General features: G+C 36.5%; 2 protein-coding genes across 2 annotated transcripts; both read right to left on the minus strand.

Annotated features, from left to right (window-relative positions):
• Positions 1-7,305: 7,305 nt before the first annotated feature.
• On the minus strand, positions 7,306-7,788 carry LOC125828893 (uncharacterized). Its single transcript, XM_049508207.1, has one exon. It carries the CDS (start codon positions 7,786-7,788, stop codon positions 7,306-7,308), a length of 483 nt encoding a protein of 160 aa, XP_049364164.1.
• Positions 7,789-12,393: 4,605 nt separating this feature from the next.
• LOC125828947 (phosphatidylinositol/phosphatidylcholine transfer protein SFH6-like) lies at positions 12,394-25,317 on the minus strand. The gene is made up of 15 exons (XM_049508255.1): positions 25,108-25,317; positions 23,439-23,739; positions 16,585-16,684; positions 16,212-16,478; positions 16,026-16,103; positions 15,833-15,934; positions 15,688-15,737; positions 15,466-15,565; positions 15,129-15,218; positions 14,923-15,036; positions 14,580-14,712; positions 13,461-13,864; positions 12,988-13,062; positions 12,595-12,746; positions 12,394-12,557 (listed from the first exon to the last, which is right to left on the minus strand). The coding sequence occupies exons 1-14, from the start codon at positions 25,139-25,141 to the stop codon at positions 12,726-12,728; spliced, it is 1,869 nt and encodes a 622-aa protein (XP_049364212.1). The 5' UTR covers positions 25,142-25,317; the 3' UTR covers positions 12,394-12,557; positions 12,595-12,725.
• Between the last annotated feature and the right edge of the window lie 622 nt (positions 25,318-25,939).

A 25,939-nucleotide genomic window follows, 5' to 3' on the forward strand; every position in this document is an offset into this window, starting at 1 on the left:
TATACTTCTTCACTAAACAAATTTCGGCTCTAATCAAAATAGAATTGCCTTTTACTTCTACTTAATTTATAAAAAAATATATTTTAAATTACAGTTATATCGCGTGAAGCGCGGACAAGTTTTCTAGTTACATATGGTTGTATTCAGTGAATAACATTTATGGCAATTTAATATTTACTTCCTTAGCTTTTTTGCATTTTGAATTTATCGTGTTAAAATATGTTAGAGATTTAAGGCACTATGAACTCTTCAGTTCCTTTTTGTAAGATTAAAATAACGGTCATTCATAAGAATTTTACTACATCAGTCGTATCTTCCTTCTACAAATTAAATGACTGTTATTTGGGAGATTACGTTTGTTTTTCTTAAACTGAAAATTACTCATATTACCCATAACGAAATTTTTGACATGGAAGAAGAAATTGCAATTTTGGTTCAACACCACGGTAAATGGGATATTGAACACAATTTCAATAATTTCATAGTTGATGGTGTGACACTAAAAGTGGATTCAAATTTGGATACCATTCTTGATGAAATAACAAAGATACTTGGGGTTTATGCTTCTACTGATACAATTGAAATTAAATATTTCGTGAAGCGAAATTATACTCCAGTGAAGATATACAACGATAGAAGTTTGAGATGGTATTTGAATTTGAAAAGAAAAAATTCCTTCACAGATTTTCCTTTGTGCATAACATTGAAGGAAAAAAACGGTGACGGGATTTTGTCAAATTCGAATCCTATCAACTCAAGTTCTAATTGTACCCATGATATGCAACTGGTAGAACGTGTTGAACTCACTCAAACACGTATTTGAATAGACAAAAATTACTCGCATGATGAATTGAAAATTGACGAAGATGGTATAATCGACAACAAAGTTCACACAACATAAGAGTTCACAAAGACATTAAGAAAGGTCAGTTGTATATGACCAAGGAGATACTCCAAGATGTTTTGAATCACATTGTCATCAAGGAGAATTTTTCAGTTCAAAGTTAAGCGTTCGAGTACGACGAGGTAATAAATGAACTTCAACGAATAGTAACAATTGTTTTTATAAGTTGGTATCAAATTTGTGGTAGTACTTGTTGTTGTGTTTGTTGATGCCAACATAAACTTTTATGTTAGATAATTGGTATATAGTATGTTTTAGTATATAATACTTGGTATAAAGTATATTCTAGTATAGAATACTTGGTATAAATTATATTCTGGTATGTTTTACTTGTTAAAAAGTGTATTTCAATCTAAAACACTTGGTATAATAATCATGTAATTAATAGAAAGAATTCACGGTAAAATCTCAAAAGCGTCATATCAAGTATTTACAACTACTAAACTTCAGAATTCTTGATCTTAATGATCCTTGGAATATTATTCTATAATATGCTACAATCACAATATGATGTCAACCAATTTTGCTGGTATTATCTCGTGTGTTGATGATCAATTTTCATGGTATTTTAAGTCTTCCAGCCTTAATAATTCAAATATATTCAAGGTGAGAAAATTTTACAATGTTCACACATGTGGAAATGAATCAAGACTTTTTTCACAATGCCATGCTACTTCAAAGTTTGTTGGAGGCTTGATAACGAGCAATGTCGACAAGCCTAAGACAATATATACTCTAGCCGATATACAACGTGACATTAGAAATCAATATGGTGTTGATTTGAACTACATGAAGGCATGAAGGGCAAAAGAACAGGCACTAGAGATATTAAGAGGTAAACCTAAAAATTCGTATGGAAAGTTGCCTAGCTACTTGTACATGGTGAAGCATACAAATCCTGGGTCTGCTACAAGATTGAAAAAGACAGAGGATGGCTCTTTATGCCTCAATTAAAGGATGGGAATATTGCATGCATGTTGTTGTTGTTGATGGTAGTTTCTTAAAAGCATCCTATAGGGGTACAATTTTGACGGCTTGCACACAGGATGCAGCAGGTTAGTTTAAATTGAATGTCTATTGGTTATTAAATGAGTTAGGATAATTTTTTCCTGAATGTTATCTACTTATTCACATTATATATAGTCTACTATTACAAATAGTTAAACATGATTTTGTAGCCTAATTCATTATATATGTATTTTATCAATGAATCAGGTAAAATACTTTCATTAGCTTTTGATGTAGTCAATTCATGGAAATGGTTTTTCGAAAGGATCCGAGAGATCTATGAAACAAGAGAAGGTATGTGTATCGTATCTGATAGGCATGAAAGCATTCTAAACGCCACTTATGTTGTGTATCCAGGGGTGCCTCATTGTGTATGCTTATACCACCTTTGGGGCAATATTAAGAAAAATTTCATGAAGCACTATAAGGTCCTAAGAAAAATATTTTTTGCAATGGCTAACACATACACAACAGAGGAATTCAATCAATACATGGCTAAGACCTATAACATTGACAAGAGGGTGAAAAAATACTTATTTGAAATTGTATATCACAGATGGTCGATTGCACACTCCATGTCAATAGATTCATGGTGATGACTTCAAATATTGCAGAATTTGTGAATGCAGCTGATAAAGAGGCCAGAGATCTTGTTATATACGATTTGTTGGATTACTTGATGAAGATGATTGGTCGCTGAAACAATACAAACAGAAATGAAGCAATTGCAATAGGCACAACACTCATCACAAAATATGAACACATAATGAGGGAGAAAATGAAGGAATCACAGGGAATGATGGTATGTGGTCCATTTGTGATATTTCTTTTTTATACATTGTATAAAAGTTGGTGTGCTACCTCTAAAAATAATTTTAAAATGTAGGTTGTATTAGAAAATGGAAGATAGAAACTTGAGAAGAAAGTTTTCTTGTTGTTTTCATCTGTACATTACTCCTATTTATACATCTCTATGTAGATAATGAATAAAAATAAAGGAAAAGTAGTATTTACACTTGTCCTATTATTACTAGTATAGGAATAACAATTTGTACTAGGTATATTCTTTTGTGTGCTGATCATGAACATTGCTACAGCTGGAAATAGGGACAGCTGGACGGTGAAGATTGTGCCTAGTACATCTTTGATCAATGGTCCTCGGTGTTCCATGTGTTTGTGCAAGATGGTTATCAAACAATTGATTTTGGGACAACATCTTCGACTTCTCCGAAGCTTCTCTTTTCTCTGGAATTTCTTTCTTCTTTTTCATTCTTTCTTCCAAATTTCTGTGTTGATTAGCTTGTACTCCAATATCCCCCCTCAAGTTGGAAGGGAGTGTAACAACACCCAACTTGTCGAGTGCAAAGCGGTGAGGAATCCCGGATAAGGGTTTTGTGAAGAAATCAGCAAGTTGAGAAGCTAAAGGGATGAAGGTGAGAGAGATCAAACCAGCAAGAAATTATTGTCTGACGAAGTGACAATCCAAATCTACATGCTTAGTGCGCTCATGAAAGACTGGGTTGAGAGCAATATGAAGGGCCGCTTGGCTGTCGGAGTGAATAGGAACCGGTAACATTGGCGAAATAGAGAGATCCGTAAGGAGACGAATCAACCAGGTTATTTCAGCAGTGACTCGTCTCATGGAGCGATACTCCGCCTCAGCGGAAGAGAGAGAGACAAAAATTTGTTTCTTTGATTTCCAAGAGACGGGAGAGCCGCCTAAACTGATGAAGAAACCACTTACTGAGAGACGTGAGTCAGGACAAGATGCCCAATCTGCATCACAAAAAGCAAGGAGAGACATTGAGGGATCTAAGTTCAAGAGAAGACCCTGACCAGGAGATTTTTGGAGATATCGAAGAACTCGATAAGCTGCTGTAAGATGATCAAGACAAGGACTTTGCATAAATTGGCTGAGAATCAAGACCGCAAAGGAGAGATCCGGGCGAGTATGTGTCAAATAATTTAGTTTCCCTACGAGTCGCAGGTAAACAGTAGGATCAGTGAGCAAAGAACTAGAGGCAACAACTAATTTGATAGAAGGATCCACAGGAGATGAGACCTTCCCAACATGCGAGCAATCATATTCAGAAAGCAAATCAAGGGTAAACTTGCATTGACTCATAATTATGCCTTGTGTTTCTTGTATAATCTCAATGCCCAAAAAATAATGAAGGTTGCCTAAGTCTTTGATACAAAACTCTGAATGTAGAAATGACTTGATGTCTGAAATCTCAGTCGAATTGTTGCATGTTAGGACTATGTCGTCCACATATACTGCCAATAAAGTGATAGAATTCCCTGAATGTTTAAAAAATAGAGAACAGTCATTGAGAGATGAAAAGAAACCTTTAAAACTGAGTGCCCCTGCAAGTCGAGCATACCACTGCTGTGAAGCTTGCTTCAAACCATAAAGAGATTTTCTGAGTCGACAAACATGGTGGGGACTAGGTGGGGTTAACCCTGTGGGAAACTTCATATAAACCTCTTCTTGCAAATCACCATGCAAGAAGGCATTATTTACATCAAACTGAAAAATAGGCTAAGATTTCTTAACGGCGACAGCAAGAAGACACCTAATAGTAGTCATCTTGACAACAGAGAAAAATGTTTCATTATAATCAATCCCTTCTCTTTGAATGTCACCCCGTATGACTAATTTGGCCTTTAGCCTTTCAATCGATCCATCAGATAAATGTTTGATCTTATATACCCATTTAGAGGGTAAGGCCTTCTTACCAGGTGGCAATAAAATAATGTCCCAAGTCTTGTTCCTTTCCAAAGCCTCAATTTCTTTATGCATAGCCTCCCTCCAACCAGGATGATTAGCAGCCTGGGAGTAGCTAGTAGGTTCAGAGAGGAGAGAAAGAGATTGAAGAATATGTTGATTCTGTAATGAAAGGGCTGAAAAGGATAAAGTAGAAGGGTGGACAGGGGTAGAAAAACAAGCTTGGGTTACATTAGTGAGAATCACATTATTGCATATGTAATCACTAAGATATTGTGGTTTCTTAGAAGTTCTAGTAGTTCTCCTCGGAGACATTAGAGAAGAGAGATTAGAGGGAGATTGAGGAATGGTAGGAGAGATTGGATGATCACTGTTTGAAGGAGATGATAGTGAAGGTGAGAAAGGGCTAGGTGGTTGACTCGGAGTGACTGGAGAAAGACTATTCAGGGGTGGAAGTGAATCAGAAGTAGGTTCAAGAGTGGCAAAAGAAATATCATCACAAGTAGGATTAGGTATGTGAAAAGAAGGAGAAAAAAGAGGAAAAACAGATTGTTGTTGTGAAATATTGGAAGCAAAAGGGAAAACATCCTCATGAAATTTCACATCTCTAGAAATGAAAATTGTCTTAGTTTCTAAATCCAGACACTTGAAACCATTTTGATGGTCCGGATACCCTAGAAAAACGCAAGGTGTTGCTCTAGGCTGAAATTTGTTTCTATTTTTAGCTAACGTAGAAACATAGATCAAACAACAAAAAATCCTTAGCCTTTCATAGGCAGGTTTGCTTTTGAATAGAACTTCATATGGGGACTTACCTTTCAAAACAGTAGAAGGAAATCTTTTAATAAGATGAGTAGTTGTAAGCAAACATTCACCTCAATATGAAATATGAACCTTTGACTGGAAGAACAATGCCCTAGAGATCTCCAATATATGCCTATGTTTCCTCTCCACAACCCAATTTTGTTGTGGAGTTGAGACACAAGAAGTCTGATGCACTATCCCTTCAAATGATAAATAAGTTGAAGTCTCAATACTCTTTCCTAACTCAAGAGCATTGTCTGACCTGATAACCTTAACCTTGACACTGAATTGTCTCTCCATCATGGCTAAGAAAGTCTTTAAAACAGGAAAAGCATTAGCCTTTGTTTTCAGCAAATAAGTCCAAGCTCCTCTACTAAAATATCAACAATAGTAAGAAAATACTTGAAACCATTATGAGTAGAGTCTTTATAAGGTCCCCAAATGTCAATGTGGATGAGTTAAAAAATCCTCTTGGATTTGATATGACTTATGGGGAAAGATAACCTAGATTGCCTTACCAAGGGACAAACATCACAAGATAGAACTGATGTTTTCCATTGCATGAAAAGGCAAATGCCCCAATCTCTTATGCCATAGCATTACATCAGATTTTGATTTGACAGAAATAGGAACTGAAAGAGAAACTGAAATAGATTTAGAAGATACATTAGATCCTAAGACATTGTGATGACTCCTAAAACAACCCCTATTGCTAGAACTATCAGGCTGCAGTAAGAACAGTCCATCCTTAGCTTCACCAAAAACTTGAGCCTTCTTCATAAAAGGGGCCTGCAAAAGACATCCAATAGGAGTGAATAGAAGAGTAGATTGAAATTGTTTGACAAACTTATCAACAGACAATAAGTTGTATCTGAAAGAAGGCACATATAAAACATTTTGAATCACTACATCGGCAAAGATAGAAGTATTACCTCTCTGTGTAATATTGACTTTAGTGAGATTAGGAAGAATGACAAACATAGGTGAAGGTAACGGAGTCAAAAACATGAAAACTTTAGGATTGAAGCACATATGCTCAGATGCCCCTGAATCTATAATCCAAGAGCTGGAATTTAATGTAGCAAGACAAGTAAAAGCATGAGTATAAGTTATACCATTTGATGCATTAGCATTTCCACTCATAGTAGCATCACTTGGAATGACTGAGGCTGAAGACTCTCCTCATTTGTTTCCTCTGTAGTACTGAACAGCCTGTGAGTACTCATCCTTAGTCAGAAAGTGACCTGAACTGTTAGGATTGTGACCCATAATTCCTCCCATGTTAGGATTGTAGTTTACTCCCTCTGGTTCTTCTGCTAAAGCTGCATTACTCTTGATTGTAGGTAAAAATTTCTTTGCTTTGCTATTAGTGAATTTAAAATCCGAAGGAAATCCAATTAATCGATAGCAATTATCTTTGACATGGTTTGTCTTCTTACAATGAGTGCAAAAAAAGATTAGTGATCTTTGATGGAAACCTTGTACTAGAGTTGTTATCCCAATTTCCTTGATTGAGGTTTCTGAGTGACATAGGCCTGATTAGCAGTATATCCTTGTGCATCTGCATAACCTTGATTTCCAACTCCCTGCTTTATGACCATGAATGAAGATGAACCAGTTGGAATGTGTGCATTCACATATGATTCTCTCTGGTTTTCATCTTGTAGGAGCAGAGAATAAGCATGGTTGAGATTAGGAAGGGGCTTGATCATTAGTATACTGCTTCTTGCTGGTGCATAGGCTTCACCATTAGAAACTTGATAAGTCTCTCATCTTCTAGAGACTTAGACAACTTCTGCTTTCCTCCACAAACACAATTGCAACTACACATATTATCTGAATTTAATGAATCTAACTCATCTCATAGTCTCTTCATTTTAGTGTAGTATCCAGCAACATCAGAATTAGCTTGAACAAGATCACTAAGTTCCTTTTGCAAATGAAAGAGTTTGGCTCCATTTGATTGTCCAAACCTCTGTTCCAGATCTATATACAGATCTCTAGCTGTTTTTGAATAAATCACACTGTCAGCTATGTCCTTAGATAAGGAGTTGAGTAGCCATGAAGTAACCATGTCATTGCATCTACTCCATGGTTGATATTCTGATGAATCCAGATCTGGAATTTTGCAGGTACCATCTATGAAACTCAGCTTATTTTTGGCTAAGAGAGCTATGAGAATGGTCCTCCTCCATCCCTGGAAACCCCTTCCATCAAAGATGAAGTTCACTAGGCTCATCCCTGGTGAATCTGAAGAGTAAAGATAAAAAGGATAACTGATATCGATCTGATTTCCATTTCCAGCTTTATTTCCAGTTTGGACTGCAACAGTGGTCTCAACCATTGCAAGGATGAACAGAAAGAAAAAGATGAAGGAAAACTGGAAAAATGGAGATCTTAATCTTGAAAACCTTAATGCTCTGATACCATATTAGAAAATGGAAGATAGAAACTTGAGAAGAAAGTTTTCTTGTTGTTTTCATCTGTACATTACTCCTATTTATACATCTCTATGTAGATAATGAATAAAAATAAAGGAAAAGTAGTTACACTTGTCCTATTATTACTAGTCTAGGAATAACAATTTATACTAAGTATATTTTTTTGTGTGTTGATCATGAGCATTGCTACAGCTAGACGGTGAAGATTGTGCCCAGTACATCATTGATCAATGGTCCTCGGTGTTCCATGTGTTTGTGCAAGATGGTTATCAAACAATTGATTTTGGGACAACATCTTCGACTTCTCCGAAGCTTCTCTTTTCTCTGGAATTTCTTTCTTCTTTTTCATTCTTTCTTCCAAATTTCTGTGTTGATTAGCTTGTACTCCAATAGGTTGTCCCATCAACTGAATATTTGTATACAGTTTATGATGGAGGTAAACGTCATATAGTCAATATGCGTGAAAGGATATGCACGTGTAGGCAATTTCAAATGAATGTTATGTCGTGTAAGCATGATTTGTCTATTGTGAGAAAATACTACACGAGTGAATGTGAATGTTGCTCTGTATACTACAAGAATGATAACATATTAAACACATATGAAGTTCCAGTGTATCCTATTCCTGACGAGAGTATATGGGAAATTCCTCCGGATGTTGCAGCGAATATTGTACTACCACCCAAAGGAAAAGTCAAACTCGGCAGGCCACAAAAGATAAGGTACAAAACGGTGGTGAATCAAGACCAAAGAAGTCAAGAATTACATGTGGAATGTGTGGACAACAAGATCACAATAAGCAGACATGCCGAAACATTCCACAGGCAACTTAGCCTTTAAAATTTAGCTCTCAATTTTAGCTTTGCCTTCTTCTTTTAGAACATAGTTGGCTAGTATTTATGTTTATTTTACTCTGTTTTTTAACAATTAATGTGTTGATTCTCATGTTTGAAGACTTTTTTCCTGTTTTTTATTTCATTTGTTGTATGATTAAACTTATATCATATATATCTATCACATGTCATTTCGAATATAGTTGTCAAGAAACTTGCAAATTGAAATGAAATAATGTGTTTTCTTATTCTTCTTTCAAAGTGAATTTGGATATACTTAGATACTAAATTAGATGCTTTGCATTATAAGTTGCCACCAGGATAAGTACGGCCATTGTAAACTAAGAAAAAGAAGAAAAAAAGATGTCATTTGTTGACAAAAGCAGGGCCAATTAATCGAGCAGAGCTCTGATTCCCTTGGCAACTGAAGTACCAATTTAAACACTTAGGCATTCTGGTCCTAAGGAATTTCCAGTTCCTAAAGTGACCAAGTAGGGATATTGTATCGATACATCGCATCTCGATTTTAGATATATCGCTCAGCATTCGAATACATCATGTAAACTGATGTATCCGACCTATATATCACGTCAACAAAAGGCCTTAAAAAGCATAAAAAGATAAAGAAATGCAACACAAAGTAAGATCAAGTATCTATCCTAAGTATATTGTAAACACAATCTGGTATAATTATAAAGTTTATTGTTATTATACTAAATAATTTATACTAAGTATGCAGGATGACGCAAGCTACTGCAATATACTATCTGAAGAATTTGTGAATCAAATTAAACCTTAAGAGTGAACATACAACTCGACATGTCACACCTATTAATTTGGATATCAAATATAGTCATGTTTTCATTGAGATCTAACTTCTGACTGTGAACCTAGTTAAAAAAAAATAATGTCAGCATATCAGCTTCTCTATATTGTCAAAAATATAGGATTTTATCTATTTAGATTAGAAATACAAAAAAAAAATTGCGCATGATCAGTATATAGATTGACTGTACAATACCTGATTGTATTAGGTACTTTTCATCCTCCATGAATAAAACTTAAACTCTAAAAATAATTAATTAGTGACTAATTTGTGTATTATACTTTGAGAATGAACATGGAAAGGTAAAGTTACTGTATAATTGTTCTTTTAAGCATCATATGGTAGCCAAGTTATCGAGTGGGCAGCATATTAACTATCACAGCCAGTATTGCAGAAGCTTTAGGCCAATGAAGTAGGAAGCACAACAAGTTTATACAATGAGCAACTATATTTTATACTACAACAACCAGTGCTTTGTGTCGGGATGATGAAAATGAAGATTTACAAGACAATCAACCAATCTCTTTTTCTGACAGGTCATTTTCCTGTCCATAACATGTAATTGATATAGCCACAAGATCCTCACATTTCTAGAAATGTAATATACTTTATACCAATTATATAATATAGATGAAGTTTATGAGAAACAATGTACAAAAAGAATTGATAAAACTCAATAATATTATATAATATTCATACCTGAACTATGTCAAAAAAATAAAAATTGAGATTAAATCTGAAGAGATGCAGACGAATGAACACTTTCGACAACTACCCAGTAGTTACCAACCGTACCTCAAATGAAAGATTAAACTCGACCAACAATGGAATAATTCTTAGAGAATTATACAGATTAGTAATGACTTGAATGTATTTAAAATGTTTAGAATTTTGTAAATACAAAGAGAGAATGATTTAAGATTCTCCTTTTTTTTTTCACGGTAGTTTAGATGTGTAAGAACACTTTTTGAATTAACGTAAGAAAATAATTAATATATCTATATATTATTAATAATAATTATCTTTTCAACTTCTTTAAAACTGCTATATATGTAAAAAAAAACTTTCATATTTATAATACTGAAAAAGTACTATTATTTATATAGTTAAGTCTTAAGGATGGTCTTTCCACGTAATTTTTCCTTTTATATATACATATATATTTTATATGTCATTTATTTTCATAACTTTTCAAAAAGTACATTTTTTCTTCTTATTTTCTCTAGTTGACGGAATAGATAGGCATATATAAACTGTTGTATGTCGCACAAAATCACAAGTGTTTAGATCTTAAGTAAATTCTTATTGATTTAGCTTTGGTATTCTTTTTCAGTTGACTCAATTGTTACATAAACTATCAAAATTATTCTAGAAATAGTAAAAATATTTAAAAGTAGAATTAAAAACTTCACATGATTGAGTATAACAATTATAGTATCGTTTTTTAGTTGTAAATTATCTCATATTACTTTGGCAGAATGACCTGGGAGACCCTTATACTTGGTTTCATTTGTTAGTTGAACCCTTATACTAACGACTTTACCAATTGAACTCTTAAACTCACTAAAACGCAAAACTTTAAACCCCTTTCTTATGCTATGTGTGTGAGTGTAGCACAACCGCTTACACATGGAATTTCAGGTCATTTTGTAGAATTCCATGTCATTTTTAATGCCACTTAAGAAATTAAAAGCTAAAAAAAAATAAGTTTGCACATTAAAATTTTCAGTATCATGTTCTTCATATTTGCTCATAATTGAGCACTAAATTCATGTCAAATTGGTCTAATTCTTCCTATTTGACATGAATTTTTTTTTACTCTAAAAGCTTACCAACACAAACCCAATAATTTTCTATCATAATTTTGAATTAATTTCATAAATTCACAAAACTCATTTGTTATTCTTCAAGTTTTCAACTTTTCAGTATACATCATTACTCTTCAAGATTTCAAAATTATCTAAACTTCAATCTTTCACAAACAACATTCGAAAACCCAGATTTTAGAAGTGTGTAAATCGACCAAGATTCATAGAGAAGAAATTTGAATTTTAAAATTAAAGAAACTAAAATGGTTGAGATAAGAGATTTGGTTAGGTGGGGTGAGAGGCGGGTGTTAAGAAGAAGAAGAAGGGGATGGGGTAGGGTGGGGTGGTGGGTGGTTTCAAGGAAGAAGGAGAGGGTGGGGGTGGGGGCTGAAGGAAGAAGAAAGTTGCAGGCGAGGGAGTGGGGTGGGATAGGGGCTGATGGGTTGATTTTTTCTCTTTTTTAATTTAAATTATTTTTTAATGATTTTTAATTAAAAAATATATATTCACTCGCTTTAAGGCGCGTGCAGTCAAGTATTTTTCCATCTCAGCAATATTAGTGTCACATAAGTTCGGTCAATGGTCAAAAGTGTTTAAAATATTGTGTTTTAGTAAGTTAGGTTCAGTTGGCAAAGTAATGAGTATAAGGGTTCAACTGACAAATGAAAACAAGTATAAGGATCTCTCAGGTCATTCTGCCTATTACTTTTAATGACAAAAAAGGTCTAAAACACCACTAACGTAGATATTGTTATGCTATAGAAGAATAAAGTGAAGACAATGTTTTTTTGAATTTAATCGTTTGATAATCTTAAATAGTTTGAGCTTGAAATGTCAAAAAAGACACTCAACACTTTGTGAGTGTTTCATACATCTCTTTTAAAGTCTAAACTTTGTGATTTCGACAGCGATATTTTCGAAGGTGCAAGGTATGTTATGGTTATCAGATTTTAATCCCAGCAGTGGAGGGAGTGAACAAGGAACCTAATTAGTTTTGCATTAACATTCATCACATTTGTTACTCTAATTTAATGCATCAACTTGTGAAAACACCCTATTGTCCTCCTTAAACACAATTAGTAAATGTTCTGCCACTTTGGGGACTAAAGGTTGTTACAACTCCTAGTAGGTCTGGCCATTTCAACCAACACGAAAGATGGTAAAATTCATAGTGCCAAAAGCAAAATTTTCAGAAGATAAAAAAGGTGCATTATACGATCAAATCCACTGCACAATGCTTAGGTGCATTATACGATCAAATCCACTGCACAATGCTTAGGATCCATGCCTGCTTGTTCATATTACAAGTATGTTCTCATCACATTCGGATACTTTTGTTGAAAGTCGGAGCTCCACCACCTTCCAAGGGATCCTTAAAAGCAAAACTTCTTTTTCTGCAGAACAAGACAGCAGAGATACAAATCAACAATGAATCGTATAATTTCTTAACAAAAACACACTCAAATACAGAAGGTGCACATGAAGTGCTGCTCAAAGCCTTTTTATTCTTTTAGTTCATACGCACCTAGACTTTTCCTCGGGTGTAAGTTTCCACTATGATATCAACTTTTCATCCTACTTAGGCTCATTCATAATTTAGTGCTGTCTAATTACCAAATAAATCTGGAAACTCACCTGAAATTTTGCAGCTTCTTGACCATCAATGTATGCAAGAAGTTCCTCTTGTCTCATCAAAGCCTCATGCAAAGCCTGTTTTTAAAAAAGAAATAATATCATCAACTCAAAAACCAAGAGAAACAGATATGTGATAATTAGAGGCTATTATTCTCAGCAAGCCAACATTATATGTAGATAATGGTATCCTCAGCAGCCCACAACATTCCGCAATGAATGCTGGCTGAAGCAAATCATAAGTTTGGCAGCACCTTATGTCAGCACAATCATGGAATATTACTTTCAAGTTGCAAGCACTTCAAAGGATAAAGAATCTCTAATAAGACCAACCCATAACCTACTTTAGACTAAATTTATTAAGCCTTATCACACAAGCTAAACACCAGCTGAGCTTGTAAACATGAAACTTGCAAGTTTTGGTGAAGCAACACTGGTTTCACTCTTATTCACATTCAATATCTTTAAACATTTACCTTCTTGGTTGCAATTAACTCAGCTTCCAGGCCATCCACACGGCAAACAGCAGCATTTAGCAGTTCCTCTTTCTCATAAGGCATCTCAGATGGCTTTTCTTGAAGTGTACTTACTTTGTCTTCAAGTTCACCCAACTTCTTCAGAACAACAGAAAGCAGTTGAGCTTCAGTAAAGGCTGGAGTTGGTGAAGGTGGCCGAAACTCCTCATTATTGTTGGCATCAAAGGTGAATTCTTGAACAGCTTGGTCTTGACCAATTGATGGATCTGGAAGTTTCTTAGTCATGTGGCATAGCACTGAACGGAAAAGCATCACCACAGTCGTGAAGAAGGCCATAAGAAGTCCTAATAGCTGAGCACTAAGACCACCTGCAGGCTTTTGAGAATCTGCTGGTGGAAGTATCCCTGAATAAAAGGTAAATAGTCATATACATCATGTTAGTATAAATTTGACAACTTAGAACGGACTAATAAAAAAAGAATATGGTCAACAGGCAGCATAAATTCCCATATTAACCACAGATGTCAGCAAATTCCAGCTTTACGACCAAAATAGAGCTTAAAGCAAAACAGACAGCATAACGTTCACACTATTTGCACCCAAGACAGGTTGTCTTGGATGCAGGTGGTAACAAGCAGGCGCTGGGCCTGAGTACTGCATGCAACTAAAAACCCAAATTAAGACGAAAAAATACATGTGAATAAATACATAAATATACACACGTTATATCGAATCACAAACAGGCGCACAGTGCATCCAAACTACAGGGTCAGAACTACAGTGAGCTCTTTTTACCCCATTGTTTAGGTGCATACTAAGGAGTCGTTTGGTGTGAGGTATAAGGTATAACAATAATCCCAGAATAAAATGCATTATTTTGTCATGCGTTTGCTTGGAGGTATTAGGTAGTCCTTGGATTATTTATCCCATCTATACTATAGTGATGGGATAAGTTATCCCATATATATGGTGGGAATGTGGGATAACGTATCCCAGGATAACTTGTTCCCAACCAAACAACCCCTACAGTTTAACTAAAAGATTCAGAGACTCTTGTGCTTCCTCACTTTTTCTTTTCCTTGCGTGTGCAAATGCATGTGTTCTTTGAATAAGTCTAACCTTTGGCAATGGAGGCTTTATGAAAGGATGTTTGCTTCTTCAACACAGAATCAACTGCCTTGTCAACCATGGGAACATATTCATCATATCCTGAAAAGTTTGTAGTGTTGCCAGACATTCCAATACCCTTGGCCTGTTTGACGTAAAAAGAACAGAATCATGGTAAGAATAGCATATAAAGAAATTATTCAGGAGGGGAATGGGGAAGGAGATATTTTCATGAAATCTAAGGGAATGCAATCCTATATTATTCTGGGCCTCAGCGAAAGAGAATATTTTTTAGGTTCTCTCCATTAAAAGAAAGGTTAACTCATGAAATCAGTTGAATAGGGAAGAAATATACCTCTTCACGGACAGGAGTAAGCCGAAGATGCGAATAATTCCTTACAGCTTTAGGGGAAGCAATATCTTCTGCTTCAGATCCCGATTCTGCGGTGGAGGTATCACTACCTTTTGACTGCTAAAATTCAATATACATGTACCAATCTTCAAATACAGTTGAAAATTTAGAGTATTCTCATAATTTAGGAAAGAGAGTAGAAGTCATACCATGGGGAAGCGAGGCTTAGCATAAACTACCTTTCCTTCGCTGTTTACAACTTTAACAACCTGCCTGGCACGCCGTGCTTCACCAATCATCTGGCATCAAAGAAGGGAGCACCATTTTCCCAGTCATTTAAAGTTGACATACTCTTCATCAAGGGAGCAATGCTTGTTGATTATTTAAAACATGAAGAACAAGCAGGCCACCCTTGTTTACAGCAAAGAGAAGTGCAGAAAATAAATGCGAGGAAAAGAAAAAAGATCATTCTATCCTAAAAAGGTGGGTAAAAGAACATCTTTCGAAATAAAATTTCTCTCAGATGTGAAGGTCCTAGAATGAAACCTTTAATATCTCTGGATTTTGCCATGGCCCTTTATCTGAGCGAAGGCAACCTCCTTGATTTGCACATGTACAGGTTCCACCCAAAAAATCTGGCAACTCACTGCACAAAACAAAAATCAATAATACAACTTTTAAAGAAGTGAACTTTCTGAAGTACCATCAGAAGCAGAAATAAAACAATTCTTTCCTTGTACAGTAGAAAAGAATTCTTAACCCCTTTACCTAACATCAACTAGTTCAAGCAATTTGTTTTGGTACTTGTTCCCAAGAACCTAAAAGAAATTTGACAACACAAGCAAATAAGTAAATATAGCCAAATAACTGACATTACAGCATTTTAAGGTGCAGGAGAAGAGCATAGACAAACATGTATCTTCGAGGTGGTCTTGGGATCCAAAAAACTCTTAACAGTACTCCACAGCAGCCTAAAGCCAGGTCCAGCATTGATGATAAGCATTTGATGAAGTGTCTGCACCAGCCAAAATGTAGCAAAATGTGTTAATGAACCTAAAAAAATGAAATACCTTATAGTGCTTACTGAGATAGGAATATAATCATGCCTCCGGATAATTATCACCATCAATCTTCTGAAGTCGCATGATGAGTTCCCTAGCACTCTTGGTAAAGTTTTTCAAACCCTGAGAAATCAACAAAAGAAAATGAAAAGATGAAAACCCTACAGTGCTAAAAATGTAATCAGAAATCACGACACGTTAGCACAAGAAAACAAATACTAGGTAACATACCACTCCCTGGACATCCAAAATAGTAGTGCTTGAATCAATCTGCCTTTTTGCAGCAACTGTACATGCTGGAAACTTGATTGCAAAAGTTTTCTCGAACTCTCTTACATGGTTTCTGATGTAACGGTCCATTGTTGTGACTTGCATAAGTTTGGTGGGATCAACTTTCCCTAACCTTTCAATGTATACTGGTCTTCCTTCCCTATCGATCCCATGATAACCTTGGGGGTAGTAATTCGAAACTTCATCCTGCTCTTGGAATTGAAAATCCTGATGGAAATTTGGTGTGGGAAATATTTCAGATTAAATGAAGTCGCTAGCATCTGATATATGAAGAAATACTGTGACAATCCATCACTTGGAGAAATAAGATTACATGGATAATGGTGTCAGCACCAAATTCCTTCCTCCACTGAAGCATATCAGCCCACATATGCTTTGCTTTATCAATATCAAACTTCCTTGCCTTCAGAAATCTGCAAGAAACTCATAGGTAAGCTACAAGATAGTTCTTAATCAAAAGTGTCCTTAAATCTAATATATCCTCTTCCATTTTGCCTATTCTGAGAGAATTAACCTATGCTCACAATGTCTTTACCACTATTTTCCTTTTTGTGTTCGGTATACTCACAATGTCTACCACTCTTTTTTTTGAAATTGGTAACTTTTTATATTCCTCAGCATTAAGGGCTATGCTGGCCACCTCCAAAAAAAAGACTGTTACAACAAAAGGAAAAGACTAAAAAGAAATACTTACAGAGATCCTATGAAGTCCACTAATTGGAACTCCTCTTCTATATCTTGTTCTTTACACCAAAAACCTAAAGTAGTAATTACTTTCCATTTGATCTTCTGTATTGTACACTCCTTTCCTTCAAAAATTCTCTGATTCCTTTCTTTCCATATAATCCACCATATACATGCTGGAACTGTTCTCCACCATCTTTTCTGACTTTTGCTGCCTCCCCTTTTGATCCAGCAGCTAAGAAGGTCAGAGGTGTGTTCAGGCATAGTCCAATATTCATTGGCTATGCTTGTAAACAGAGCCCACACCTGAGCAGTTACCTTACAGTGCATGAATAAGTGTTTGTTAGTCTCCAGAGCTTCTTTACAAAGGAGGCATCTGGATACTATGTTGATGCCCCTCTTCTGCATTGCCTCATGAGTCAAACATTTTTTCCTAGCAACCAACCAAGTGAAACACTTCACCTTGGCAGGAGCCACACTTTTCCATATTGTGTTCCAAGGTCCAATGGATCTTCCTGCACATCTTTTAAGTCCCCAGTTGTATAATCTATTCACTGAAAATACCCCATCTTTGTGATGTCCCCATGCTAATCTGTCTGGCTCTAGAGTAGTACCTGGGAATCCACCAATCAAGCCCAAACACTCCGCCATTCCATCAATCTCCCAGTCATTTAGCAGTCTTCTAAATATTATATTCCAACCTTGTGGTGACCACATCTCCTCTATCTTGCTGTTGGTATTTGTGCATATTGAGAAAAGAATAGGGAACAAGTCCCTCAAAATCCCATTTCCACACCAATCATCTAGCCAGAACTTTGTTTTGTCTCCTCTACCCACCACAATTTTTGAGTTGTTCTTTAGACTCTCCCAAAGGTTTCTGATGGTCCTCCACACCCCAACTCCATAAGTTTCATTAACTTCACTAGTGCACCAGAAATCCTCTTGCCCATATTTGTGGTTTATTATCTCTTTCCATAGAGCCTGCTCCTCCTGATTATATCTCCACAACCATTTTGAGAGGAGGCTCATGTTATGAACTTTTAAATTTCTCACTCCCAGCCCCCCATTTTCCTTGCTTTGTTGTACTACAGGCCATTTCACCAGGTTGAATCCCTTTTCTATCTTGTTCCCTTGCCATAAGAAGTTCCTTCTGAGTGCATCTAAAACCTTCACTATGCTACTAGGAATAGGAAAAAGGGACATCACATAAGTGGGTAAAGAATCCAGAACTGAGTTAATTAATGTAACTCTACCTCCCAGAGATAGGTATTGAGATTTCCATATAGCCAATTTCTTCTCTGTTTTCTCAATAATGCCATCCCAAATTTTTCCTGCTTTGTGCTCAGAACCCAAAGGCATCCCAAGGTAAACTGTTGGGAGCTTCTCTATCTTGCACTTCAAGATGCTTGCAAGATCCTCAATCTGTTGCACTTCCTTAATTGGAAAAATGCTACTCTTTCTCCAGTTTACTTTCAATCCTGAGCAAGCCTCAAAGACCACCAGGATCACTCTTAAGTAGCAAATTTGTTCCTGCTCAGCTTCACAGAATACCAATGTGTCATCTGCATACAAAAGATGTGTTAGTTCAATTGTATCGTTTACCGTGTTCTTTATGGAAAAGCCCCTTATCCAGTTATTCTGAGAAGCAACTCTCATCAATCTGTCCAAACCTTCCATGGCTAAGATAAATAGAAAAGGGGATAGTGGGTCCCCTTGTCTCAGGCCTCTTTCTGCTGGAAAAAAACCAACTGGTTCTCCATTTACAAGTATGGAGAACCGCGTGGTTTTAATGCAGAAATTTATCCAGCTTAACCATCTCCATCCAAACCCCATCTGCCTTAGGACATTGATTAGAAACTCCCAGTTCAAATGGTCATATGCCTTCTCAATGTCTAGCTTGCACATCAGTCCAGGGATTCCACCTCTAATTCTAGAATCAATGCACTCACTAGCTAGAAGTGCAGCATCTATGATTTGCCTTCCTTTGATAAAGGCCATTTGATGCTTGTTTATTAGCTTACTGATCACCTTTTTTAACCTTTCTGCCAGCACCTTAGCTATGATCTTGTATACCCCTGTGATCAAGCTGATAGGTCTAAAATCCTTTAGCTCATTTGCCCCCACCTTCTTTGGAATTAAAGCTACAAAAGTGGCATTAAAACTCTTTTCAAACTTTTGATGAGCATGAAATTTGTGGAAAGTTTGCATCACATCGTCTTTGATAGTTTCCCAAAAAACACTGAAGAAAGCCATTGTATAGCCATCTGGTCCAGGTGCTTTATCAACAGCACACTGTTTTATTCCTTCCAAAACTTCTTCCTCCTCAAAGCCTCTAGACAACAATATTTGTTCTTCTTCAGTGATTGTTTGAACATCTAAGATGTTCAAAGATGGTCTCCAACTTTCTGTCTCCTTGTACAAAATCTGATAAAAATCCACAATTTCATTTCTGATTGCAACAGGATCTGAAGACTCTTCTCCATTAATCACTAAGGATTCTATAGTATTGTTTCTTTTGTGGGATGTCGCCATTCTATGGAAGAACTTGGTGTTCTTATCTCCATTCTTTATCCACTGAATTCTGGATCTTTGTCTCCAATGGATTTCCTCATTTCTAGCTACTTCCTCATACTCCATTGCTCTATGAGCTTTCAAAAGTTGCTCATCATCTGTTAATGTTCTGTGCACTTGAATGTTTTCCCACCTGCCAATTTGTTCCAGTAGGTGTTCTTTTCTGACCCTCCAGTTGCCTCTATTTTCTTTGCTCCATTCTTTGAGCTTCTTTTTTAAGAAGCTCAATTTTGAGGCTAGTATAAAGTCAGGACTGCCGGTCACATTAAAGGAACCCCACCACTCCTTAACTTTGTCTCGAAAGCCCTCCACATTTAACCACCACTTCTCAAACTTGAAATATGATTTTTTGAAAACCTCATCCCCACAGATCAGTACTATTGGATTATGATCAGACCCCAAACTAGGTAAAGTACTTTGTCTAATTTGGGTGAACATTTCATCCCAAGGAAAAGAGTACAGGAATCTGTCGATTCTTGAAGCATTTTTCTGATTTTCCCCTCCTCTCCATGTGTAGGGTCCCCCAAATAAAGGGGGATCCACAAGTTCCAATTCATTGATGCAACTGGAGAAATCAGACATAGCCTCGGAAATTCTGCTACAATTGGTCTTTTCAGATGGAAACCTTGTGGTGTTGAAATCCCCACATACCACCCATGGCCCTTCACAGAAGCTCCTCATTGCACCCAACTCCTCCCACAGTTCCTTTCTCTCCCTCCCATCGCATGATGCATATACTGCAGTGATGAACCAGATGAGGTCTTGATTTAAACCACTGAAACTGCAGGTAATGCTTTGGTTTCCTCTTTCTACTGGTTCCCCTTTCCAATTTCTTTTGTCCCACATTATCAAGATACCCCCTTACTACCTAAAGATTCCATCCACATTCCTCCCATCCATCTGTTTCCCCCCAACTGCTGCACATACTCCCCTACCTCCCCCCTAAGTTTCGTCTCCACCAACACTATTATGTCCACCCCCTCTTGTTGTATTCTACTTCTTACCAGACTCCTCTTGGTATCCATGTTGAGCCCCCTCACATTCCATGAAAATATTTTTAGCTTCATGATAAATGTGAGGTTGCATTTCTCCCTCTACTCCTTGTTGCACTCCTGGACTCTTTATCTTTGTAATTTACATCAAAGATAAGATTCCTTACTTCTTTGGGCACCATCTGGTTCTCACATGTCCCCGAGATGGGGTCTATTTTTGTTAACTCTTTGAGCCTCCTCTGGTCAATTTTCAAAAGTAAATTGAAAGCTTCCTCTGTGCACCCCTCGAAAGCTACTCCAAACTCTTTGCTTAGCCTCAGCAGATTTTTCTGTACCCATTCTGTTGCCTTGCCTTCGACTTCTTTGCTGCATTCCGAAGCATCACATTGAATGGGTGTTGGGTCACCCAGAATTGTGATTTGTTTTGAACTATTCTGCCCATATAACTCAGCTTCTTCTTCATTTAGCTCTTCCGAAATTTGTGGAGATTCTTCAGCATTCACCTGTGTGTTGACTTTCGATTGTATATAATTGCTAATTGAATCTTTCACCTTTGTTTCTTCCATCAGATTCTGATCAGTTGAGGAGTATATAATTTCATGATTTTTTTCCCAGCGATTTACATTGCAAATAAAAGGTTCAGGTTCTGTCGGGCAGTCTTTTGAAAATTGGGCTTTTAACATGCCCAAATGACTTGGGCCAGGGTTTAAAACCAAGTGGCCCTCTATTTGTTTTGAAGTGGCCCCCTTTATGACTTTTTCACCCACGTGACTTCTTTCACCAAAAAAAACCTTTTCTTCTCTGTTAGGTTTAACAGGCAGCTTTTCAGACCTATGAATATCTCTGCACCTAGACAGATCTGATGGGTTCCTCCCTCGATACCCACCCTCGTCTCTTTCCTTACTTGTACACGCTCCCTCATCATACTTTTTACGAAAAGTCACCGGCGATTCTACCCATATAGGTAGAGAGAAGATGTTCTCCTCATCGGCGATCTCGATGGATGCCGGAATTTTTTTTTGCCGGACCTTTGACACGAATCCTAGCCCAACGGAGATGATTTTTGAGATCGGTTTCTTCTTCTGTCTCTATCCAGCCGCCACACCGATCTCCAATTTCCTTCATTATTGGCCTGGACCAGAGATGTAGAGGCAACCCTAGAACTCGAATCCAAAACCATTCGAACTCATGGGTTATTGGGAAAGCCCCAATGGTCGGCGACCACCATTGAAGCTTTAATCTGCTCCCTTGTCTTCTCCAGTCACCCATCAAAACGTGTTCTGCTGCTTTACTGGACTGGAATTCAAAAAGAAATAAAATTCCATTCATATCATAGACTTGGACTCCATGCGCTCCATTCCAAGTCTGTTGAGCCCATCTTCTTACATCATTTCTAGTGGGTGTATCATCTTCTCCAAAAAAATTCCCCACTAGACAACGTGCCAATAGGTCTTCGTCTTCTAATTGGACTCGAGCTTGCAACATGCTGCCTTCTTCTGCTAGCTCTGTCTCAATTCTGGTCCATTTACTTTTCTGCAAAACGTCTCTATAACTCCTTCCCCCCTTGTTAGCAGCATAGTCTGCCTCCCCTGATAATTTAAATGCTTTTGTTTGTTTTATACCCCTATTAATAAATGCTTCTATCTTCTTAGCTAACTTTCCCCACCCCTCATTGAATGCACTTTCTGGGAGTATAATAACTGCTCTGTCACTACCTTTAACTGAAATTAGAGACAGGTATCTCCCGTATTGATTGAATTTCAAAGCTATAAAGAAGTTCGTTGAGAAATCCCTGCATCTCCATGACTTGGCTGCTTTCCCTCTGATCCCTGAAGCCTCTGTTAGCCTTTTGCAGACCCAACCGAGTGCTCCCCTGCTAAGAACCATTCTCCTCATGTGATGCCTAGCATCTTCAACCCAGTCATACCATACTTCAGCTTTTGATCTAGACTCCGTGATGTCGTAAGACTTCCCCCCAGATCTGAAATAAACTCTGTTGTCCATCTGAACAGCAATGGAGTTTAAAAAAAAGAGAGAAAGAAAGAACGAGAAAGAAAGAAAAAAAAAAGAGTAGTATTCCGGTGGAAGAAGTCCACCGGAGAAAAGAAAAACCTCCGAAGTCCAGAAGGGACGTCAGAAGATTGTCTCGAAACTAGTGCCTGGGAGCATTTTTGGAATTTTCTAGGAACTTACAGAAATGATGTCTCTGATAATTTGTTTCAGTCCTTCAGGCCTGATGGAGAAGTTCATTGAGAAAGTTGAGATTTGATATCCAGAGTAAATTTCACAGAGCACCTCTTTGACCAAAGCAAACTAAAGAGCAAAATATTACTTTCATGTGTCATTTGTAATAGACAGCTCCAGGAATGCAAGCAGAGATGAAATGTCTGACCGGGCTCCATAAATTGAGTTAACAAATCAAAAAATAGAACAAACCAACAAAAGAAAAAAGAGCACTAAAAAGAAGATTATCTTTTAATCAAGAATTGGAAGCACAGGAACCTGCTCTAACTATGTGATGGTCCAACAAAAATCAAATTTCATAAATTGGTTTTTTCTGCCCGTACTCATTTTTACCCCTGATTCACAGTTCTACAAACAAGCTTGATGTACACATTCTAACTTGCAATTAACTTTTTGGACATGATAGCGGCTATGTTGCTCGGACTCTTCTAAAATGTCAAGGGGTGCGTGTCGGATTTCATCAAAAGTAGTGTATTTTTGGAGAATCCAACACGGGTGTGCGGCATCAAAAGTGAAGAGTCCGCGCAACTTAGGATAGCGGTATTGAAACTCTCTCTATACAAGCAAATCATAATATACTTAACAGAAAAACTATCACAAGAAAACAGAAAGCAGGATATATCTTAATCAGTTAATGCATAAATACTTGAAGAAAGTAAAGATAACAGTGTATCACCTTAGCATCATATAGTAGTCATCATGTCTCCCAGGTAACAAATCATCCAAAATCAGTGCTTGCCTAAATTGGTCAACAGCTTGCAGCTCCTCAGCATCACGAATATCCTCAATTGAAACTGAACTCACTCGTCCATCACTTTTTCTTCTGCCTTTCTTCTTAAGAGAATGTTTAAATTTTGTTGATGCATTTAATGCTTTCTTTTTCAGCGTGCCAATTCTTGTCCTCCTCTCATCCTCTGAGTTCTCGAAATCAGATTTTCTTTCTCTTCTCTCATCGTGTGTGGACGACCCCTCAAAGCCTGTCAACAGTGGAAAGGAAACAATAGGAAAATCAATCACATAACACAGAAAAGGATGAAATTTGAAACATATGAACTAGACCCTATTTGTTAATGGCATGAATTGATTTGACTTGAGCATGTAGCCAACTAAGGTTGAGAGACTTTTTTTCCTATGAAACTCCATTTGAATTAAAAGAACAAGGTCAATCAAATTCCAATCTAATCCAGTCAGCTCTATGAATCCCCTATATTCATTTGATTTTAATCAAAAATGTTCTCCTTAAATTAAGGATTTGGTATAGTTGGCTGGTTTTAAAGAATTAAGGTTGAAAAGTCCTCTTCATCCTAAAAGCTTATTCTGGATAAAATTTCACACTTTTTTCCAGAACCAACTGTAATAGCTTACAAATATGAAGAGCAGAATGGCATGAAACTGTATGTCGATTGAGTTCCATCAAGAAAGCACCTAAATAGAGTGCTAGAAGATTCCCGTTGACATGAAGTGCACGAGGGAAGTCCCGCACGTTCCTAAATGGGAACTGAAAATGACTGAGCAGGCACCTAAGGGTGTGGCCTAGTGATCAATTAAGTGGTTGAGAACCCTGAGGTCTCAAGTTCAAAACACAGCGGACACAAAAAAAATACTAAGTGATTATTTCCATCTCTCTTAGCCTTGGTGATAGAGTTACCTGGCACCTGTTGTTGGTGGGAGGTGGCAGGTATCACGTGGAATTAGTCCTGGCCCGGACGGTCAACAAAAAAAAATGACTGAGCGGCAAAAAGTGAAGAACACCAACAAGGGCATATTGCCAAAGTCTTTGGACCAAAGTTGAGGATTGCCTTACACCACAATCAAACCACACCCTTGCAAGAAGGCATGCGGGTTATCCCTTTTATTTAATCTCATTTCAGTTTCGCATCCAAAATAATCTCTGAATCAACACTGGAGCACTATCCTTCATTTTGCAATTCCACAAACTCAGCAAACTCAACCCCACCACAAACATTAAAAAAAAAAAAAAAACACCCAATTTGTAGTTCCTCAAAAATAACCAAGAAACCTACCCACAACTCGATTTCAGTCAATCATATAATGTGAACTTCAAAAGCATAACCACTCTCAAACCCTAAAAGGTTACAATCACCTAAAACATAGTGTAACAAATAAATCTCCTCAAACCCTAAAAGCAATAGAGTGACAGCAAGTTTATTGTCAGTGTATATATCACGAAACCTCCAAATACTAATTCGGCATTGATGCATAATTACTCCAAATAATTTCATCAATCATGAAAACTCAAAAAAATAAAAATGTAACTAAAATTCAGCAATGCAGTTGAAAATCAGTAAAGAAATTAATTAAAAAACGAAAGAAGGTCAACTCACAGGGCATCGCAAATCGATCTAATGGACCTGACATAGCCGCCGGCGATTACCCAAACCCAAAAATCTTGATGATCAGTAGATCCGACAACACAAAATTCACTGTAAACTCAACAAAAATATATATATGGATAACTCAGCAGATCGAAAAATCACTGTAAAACTTAAAAACTCTGCCAAAAGATGAATATTCAGTAGGTGGAAGAAGAAAACTGAGAAGAATCAAAGCTGAAGCCACTTATTTTGGAAGTATTTAGTATAATCGTACGGCTATAAATGCATCAAAATTTTTGTAACGGAAAAGTGGAATTGATAGAAAAGATTAGGGGTATTTTAGGACTGAAAATTATAGACAAATTTCAGTCACGCGGATTGTTAGGATCGACAACTGTAGGGTACAATAGAATCATAAAAGTTCCAACCAAAATATGAGTTTTTTTTTTTTCGATATATGTGACCTAGTTTGACTAAATATTAAATTAAGTAAGATATTAATTGTATTTTGAATGTTTATTATTTTTTAAAATTGATTAAAAAAAAAGATATATTCTATAAATAGGAACAAAGAAAACAGCACGTAAGTAATAGTAAAAGTGGTACTCCCTTCGTCTCAATCTATGTGCTACTTTTCTGATTTTGAGATTCAAATAAATCTATCTTTAATCGTAAATTTTTCATATATCTTTTAAATATTTTGAATTGTCAATTATTGTGACTTATAGTACTTTTATGTAATTTATAAATATATAAATTTCATTTAAAAAATTTTTGAAGATTTCATACGCAAATTTTTAGTCAAACTTAAACAGTTCGACTCTCGAAAAATGAAAAGTGA

Source organism: Solanum verrucosum, unplaced genomic scaffold (genome assembly GCF_900185275.1).
Source record: "Solanum verrucosum unplaced genomic scaffold, falcon-dt-bn FXZP01000067.1, whole genome shotgun sequence".
NCBI classification, from domain to species: Eukaryota; Viridiplantae; Streptophyta; class Magnoliopsida; order Solanales; family Solanaceae; genus Solanum; species Solanum verrucosum.

Coding starts and splice junctions, on each gene's coding strand:
- LOC125828947 (XM_049508255.1), bottom strand. CDS start 25,141: ATGTCAGGTCCATTAGATCGATTTGCGATGCCCT. Junction 16,479..16,584: donor GTGCTGACACCATTATCCAT/GTAATCTTATTT, acceptor AATTTCCATCAG/GATTTTCAATTCCAAGAGCA. Junction 15,566..15,687: donor CTTGAACTAGTTGATGTTAG/GTAAAGGGGTTA, acceptor TGTTTTGTGCAG/TGAGTTGCCAGATTTTTTGG.
- LOC125828893 (XM_049508207.1), bottom strand. CDS start 7,788: ATGGTTGAGACCACTGTTGCAGTCCAAACTGGAAATAAAGCTGGAAAT.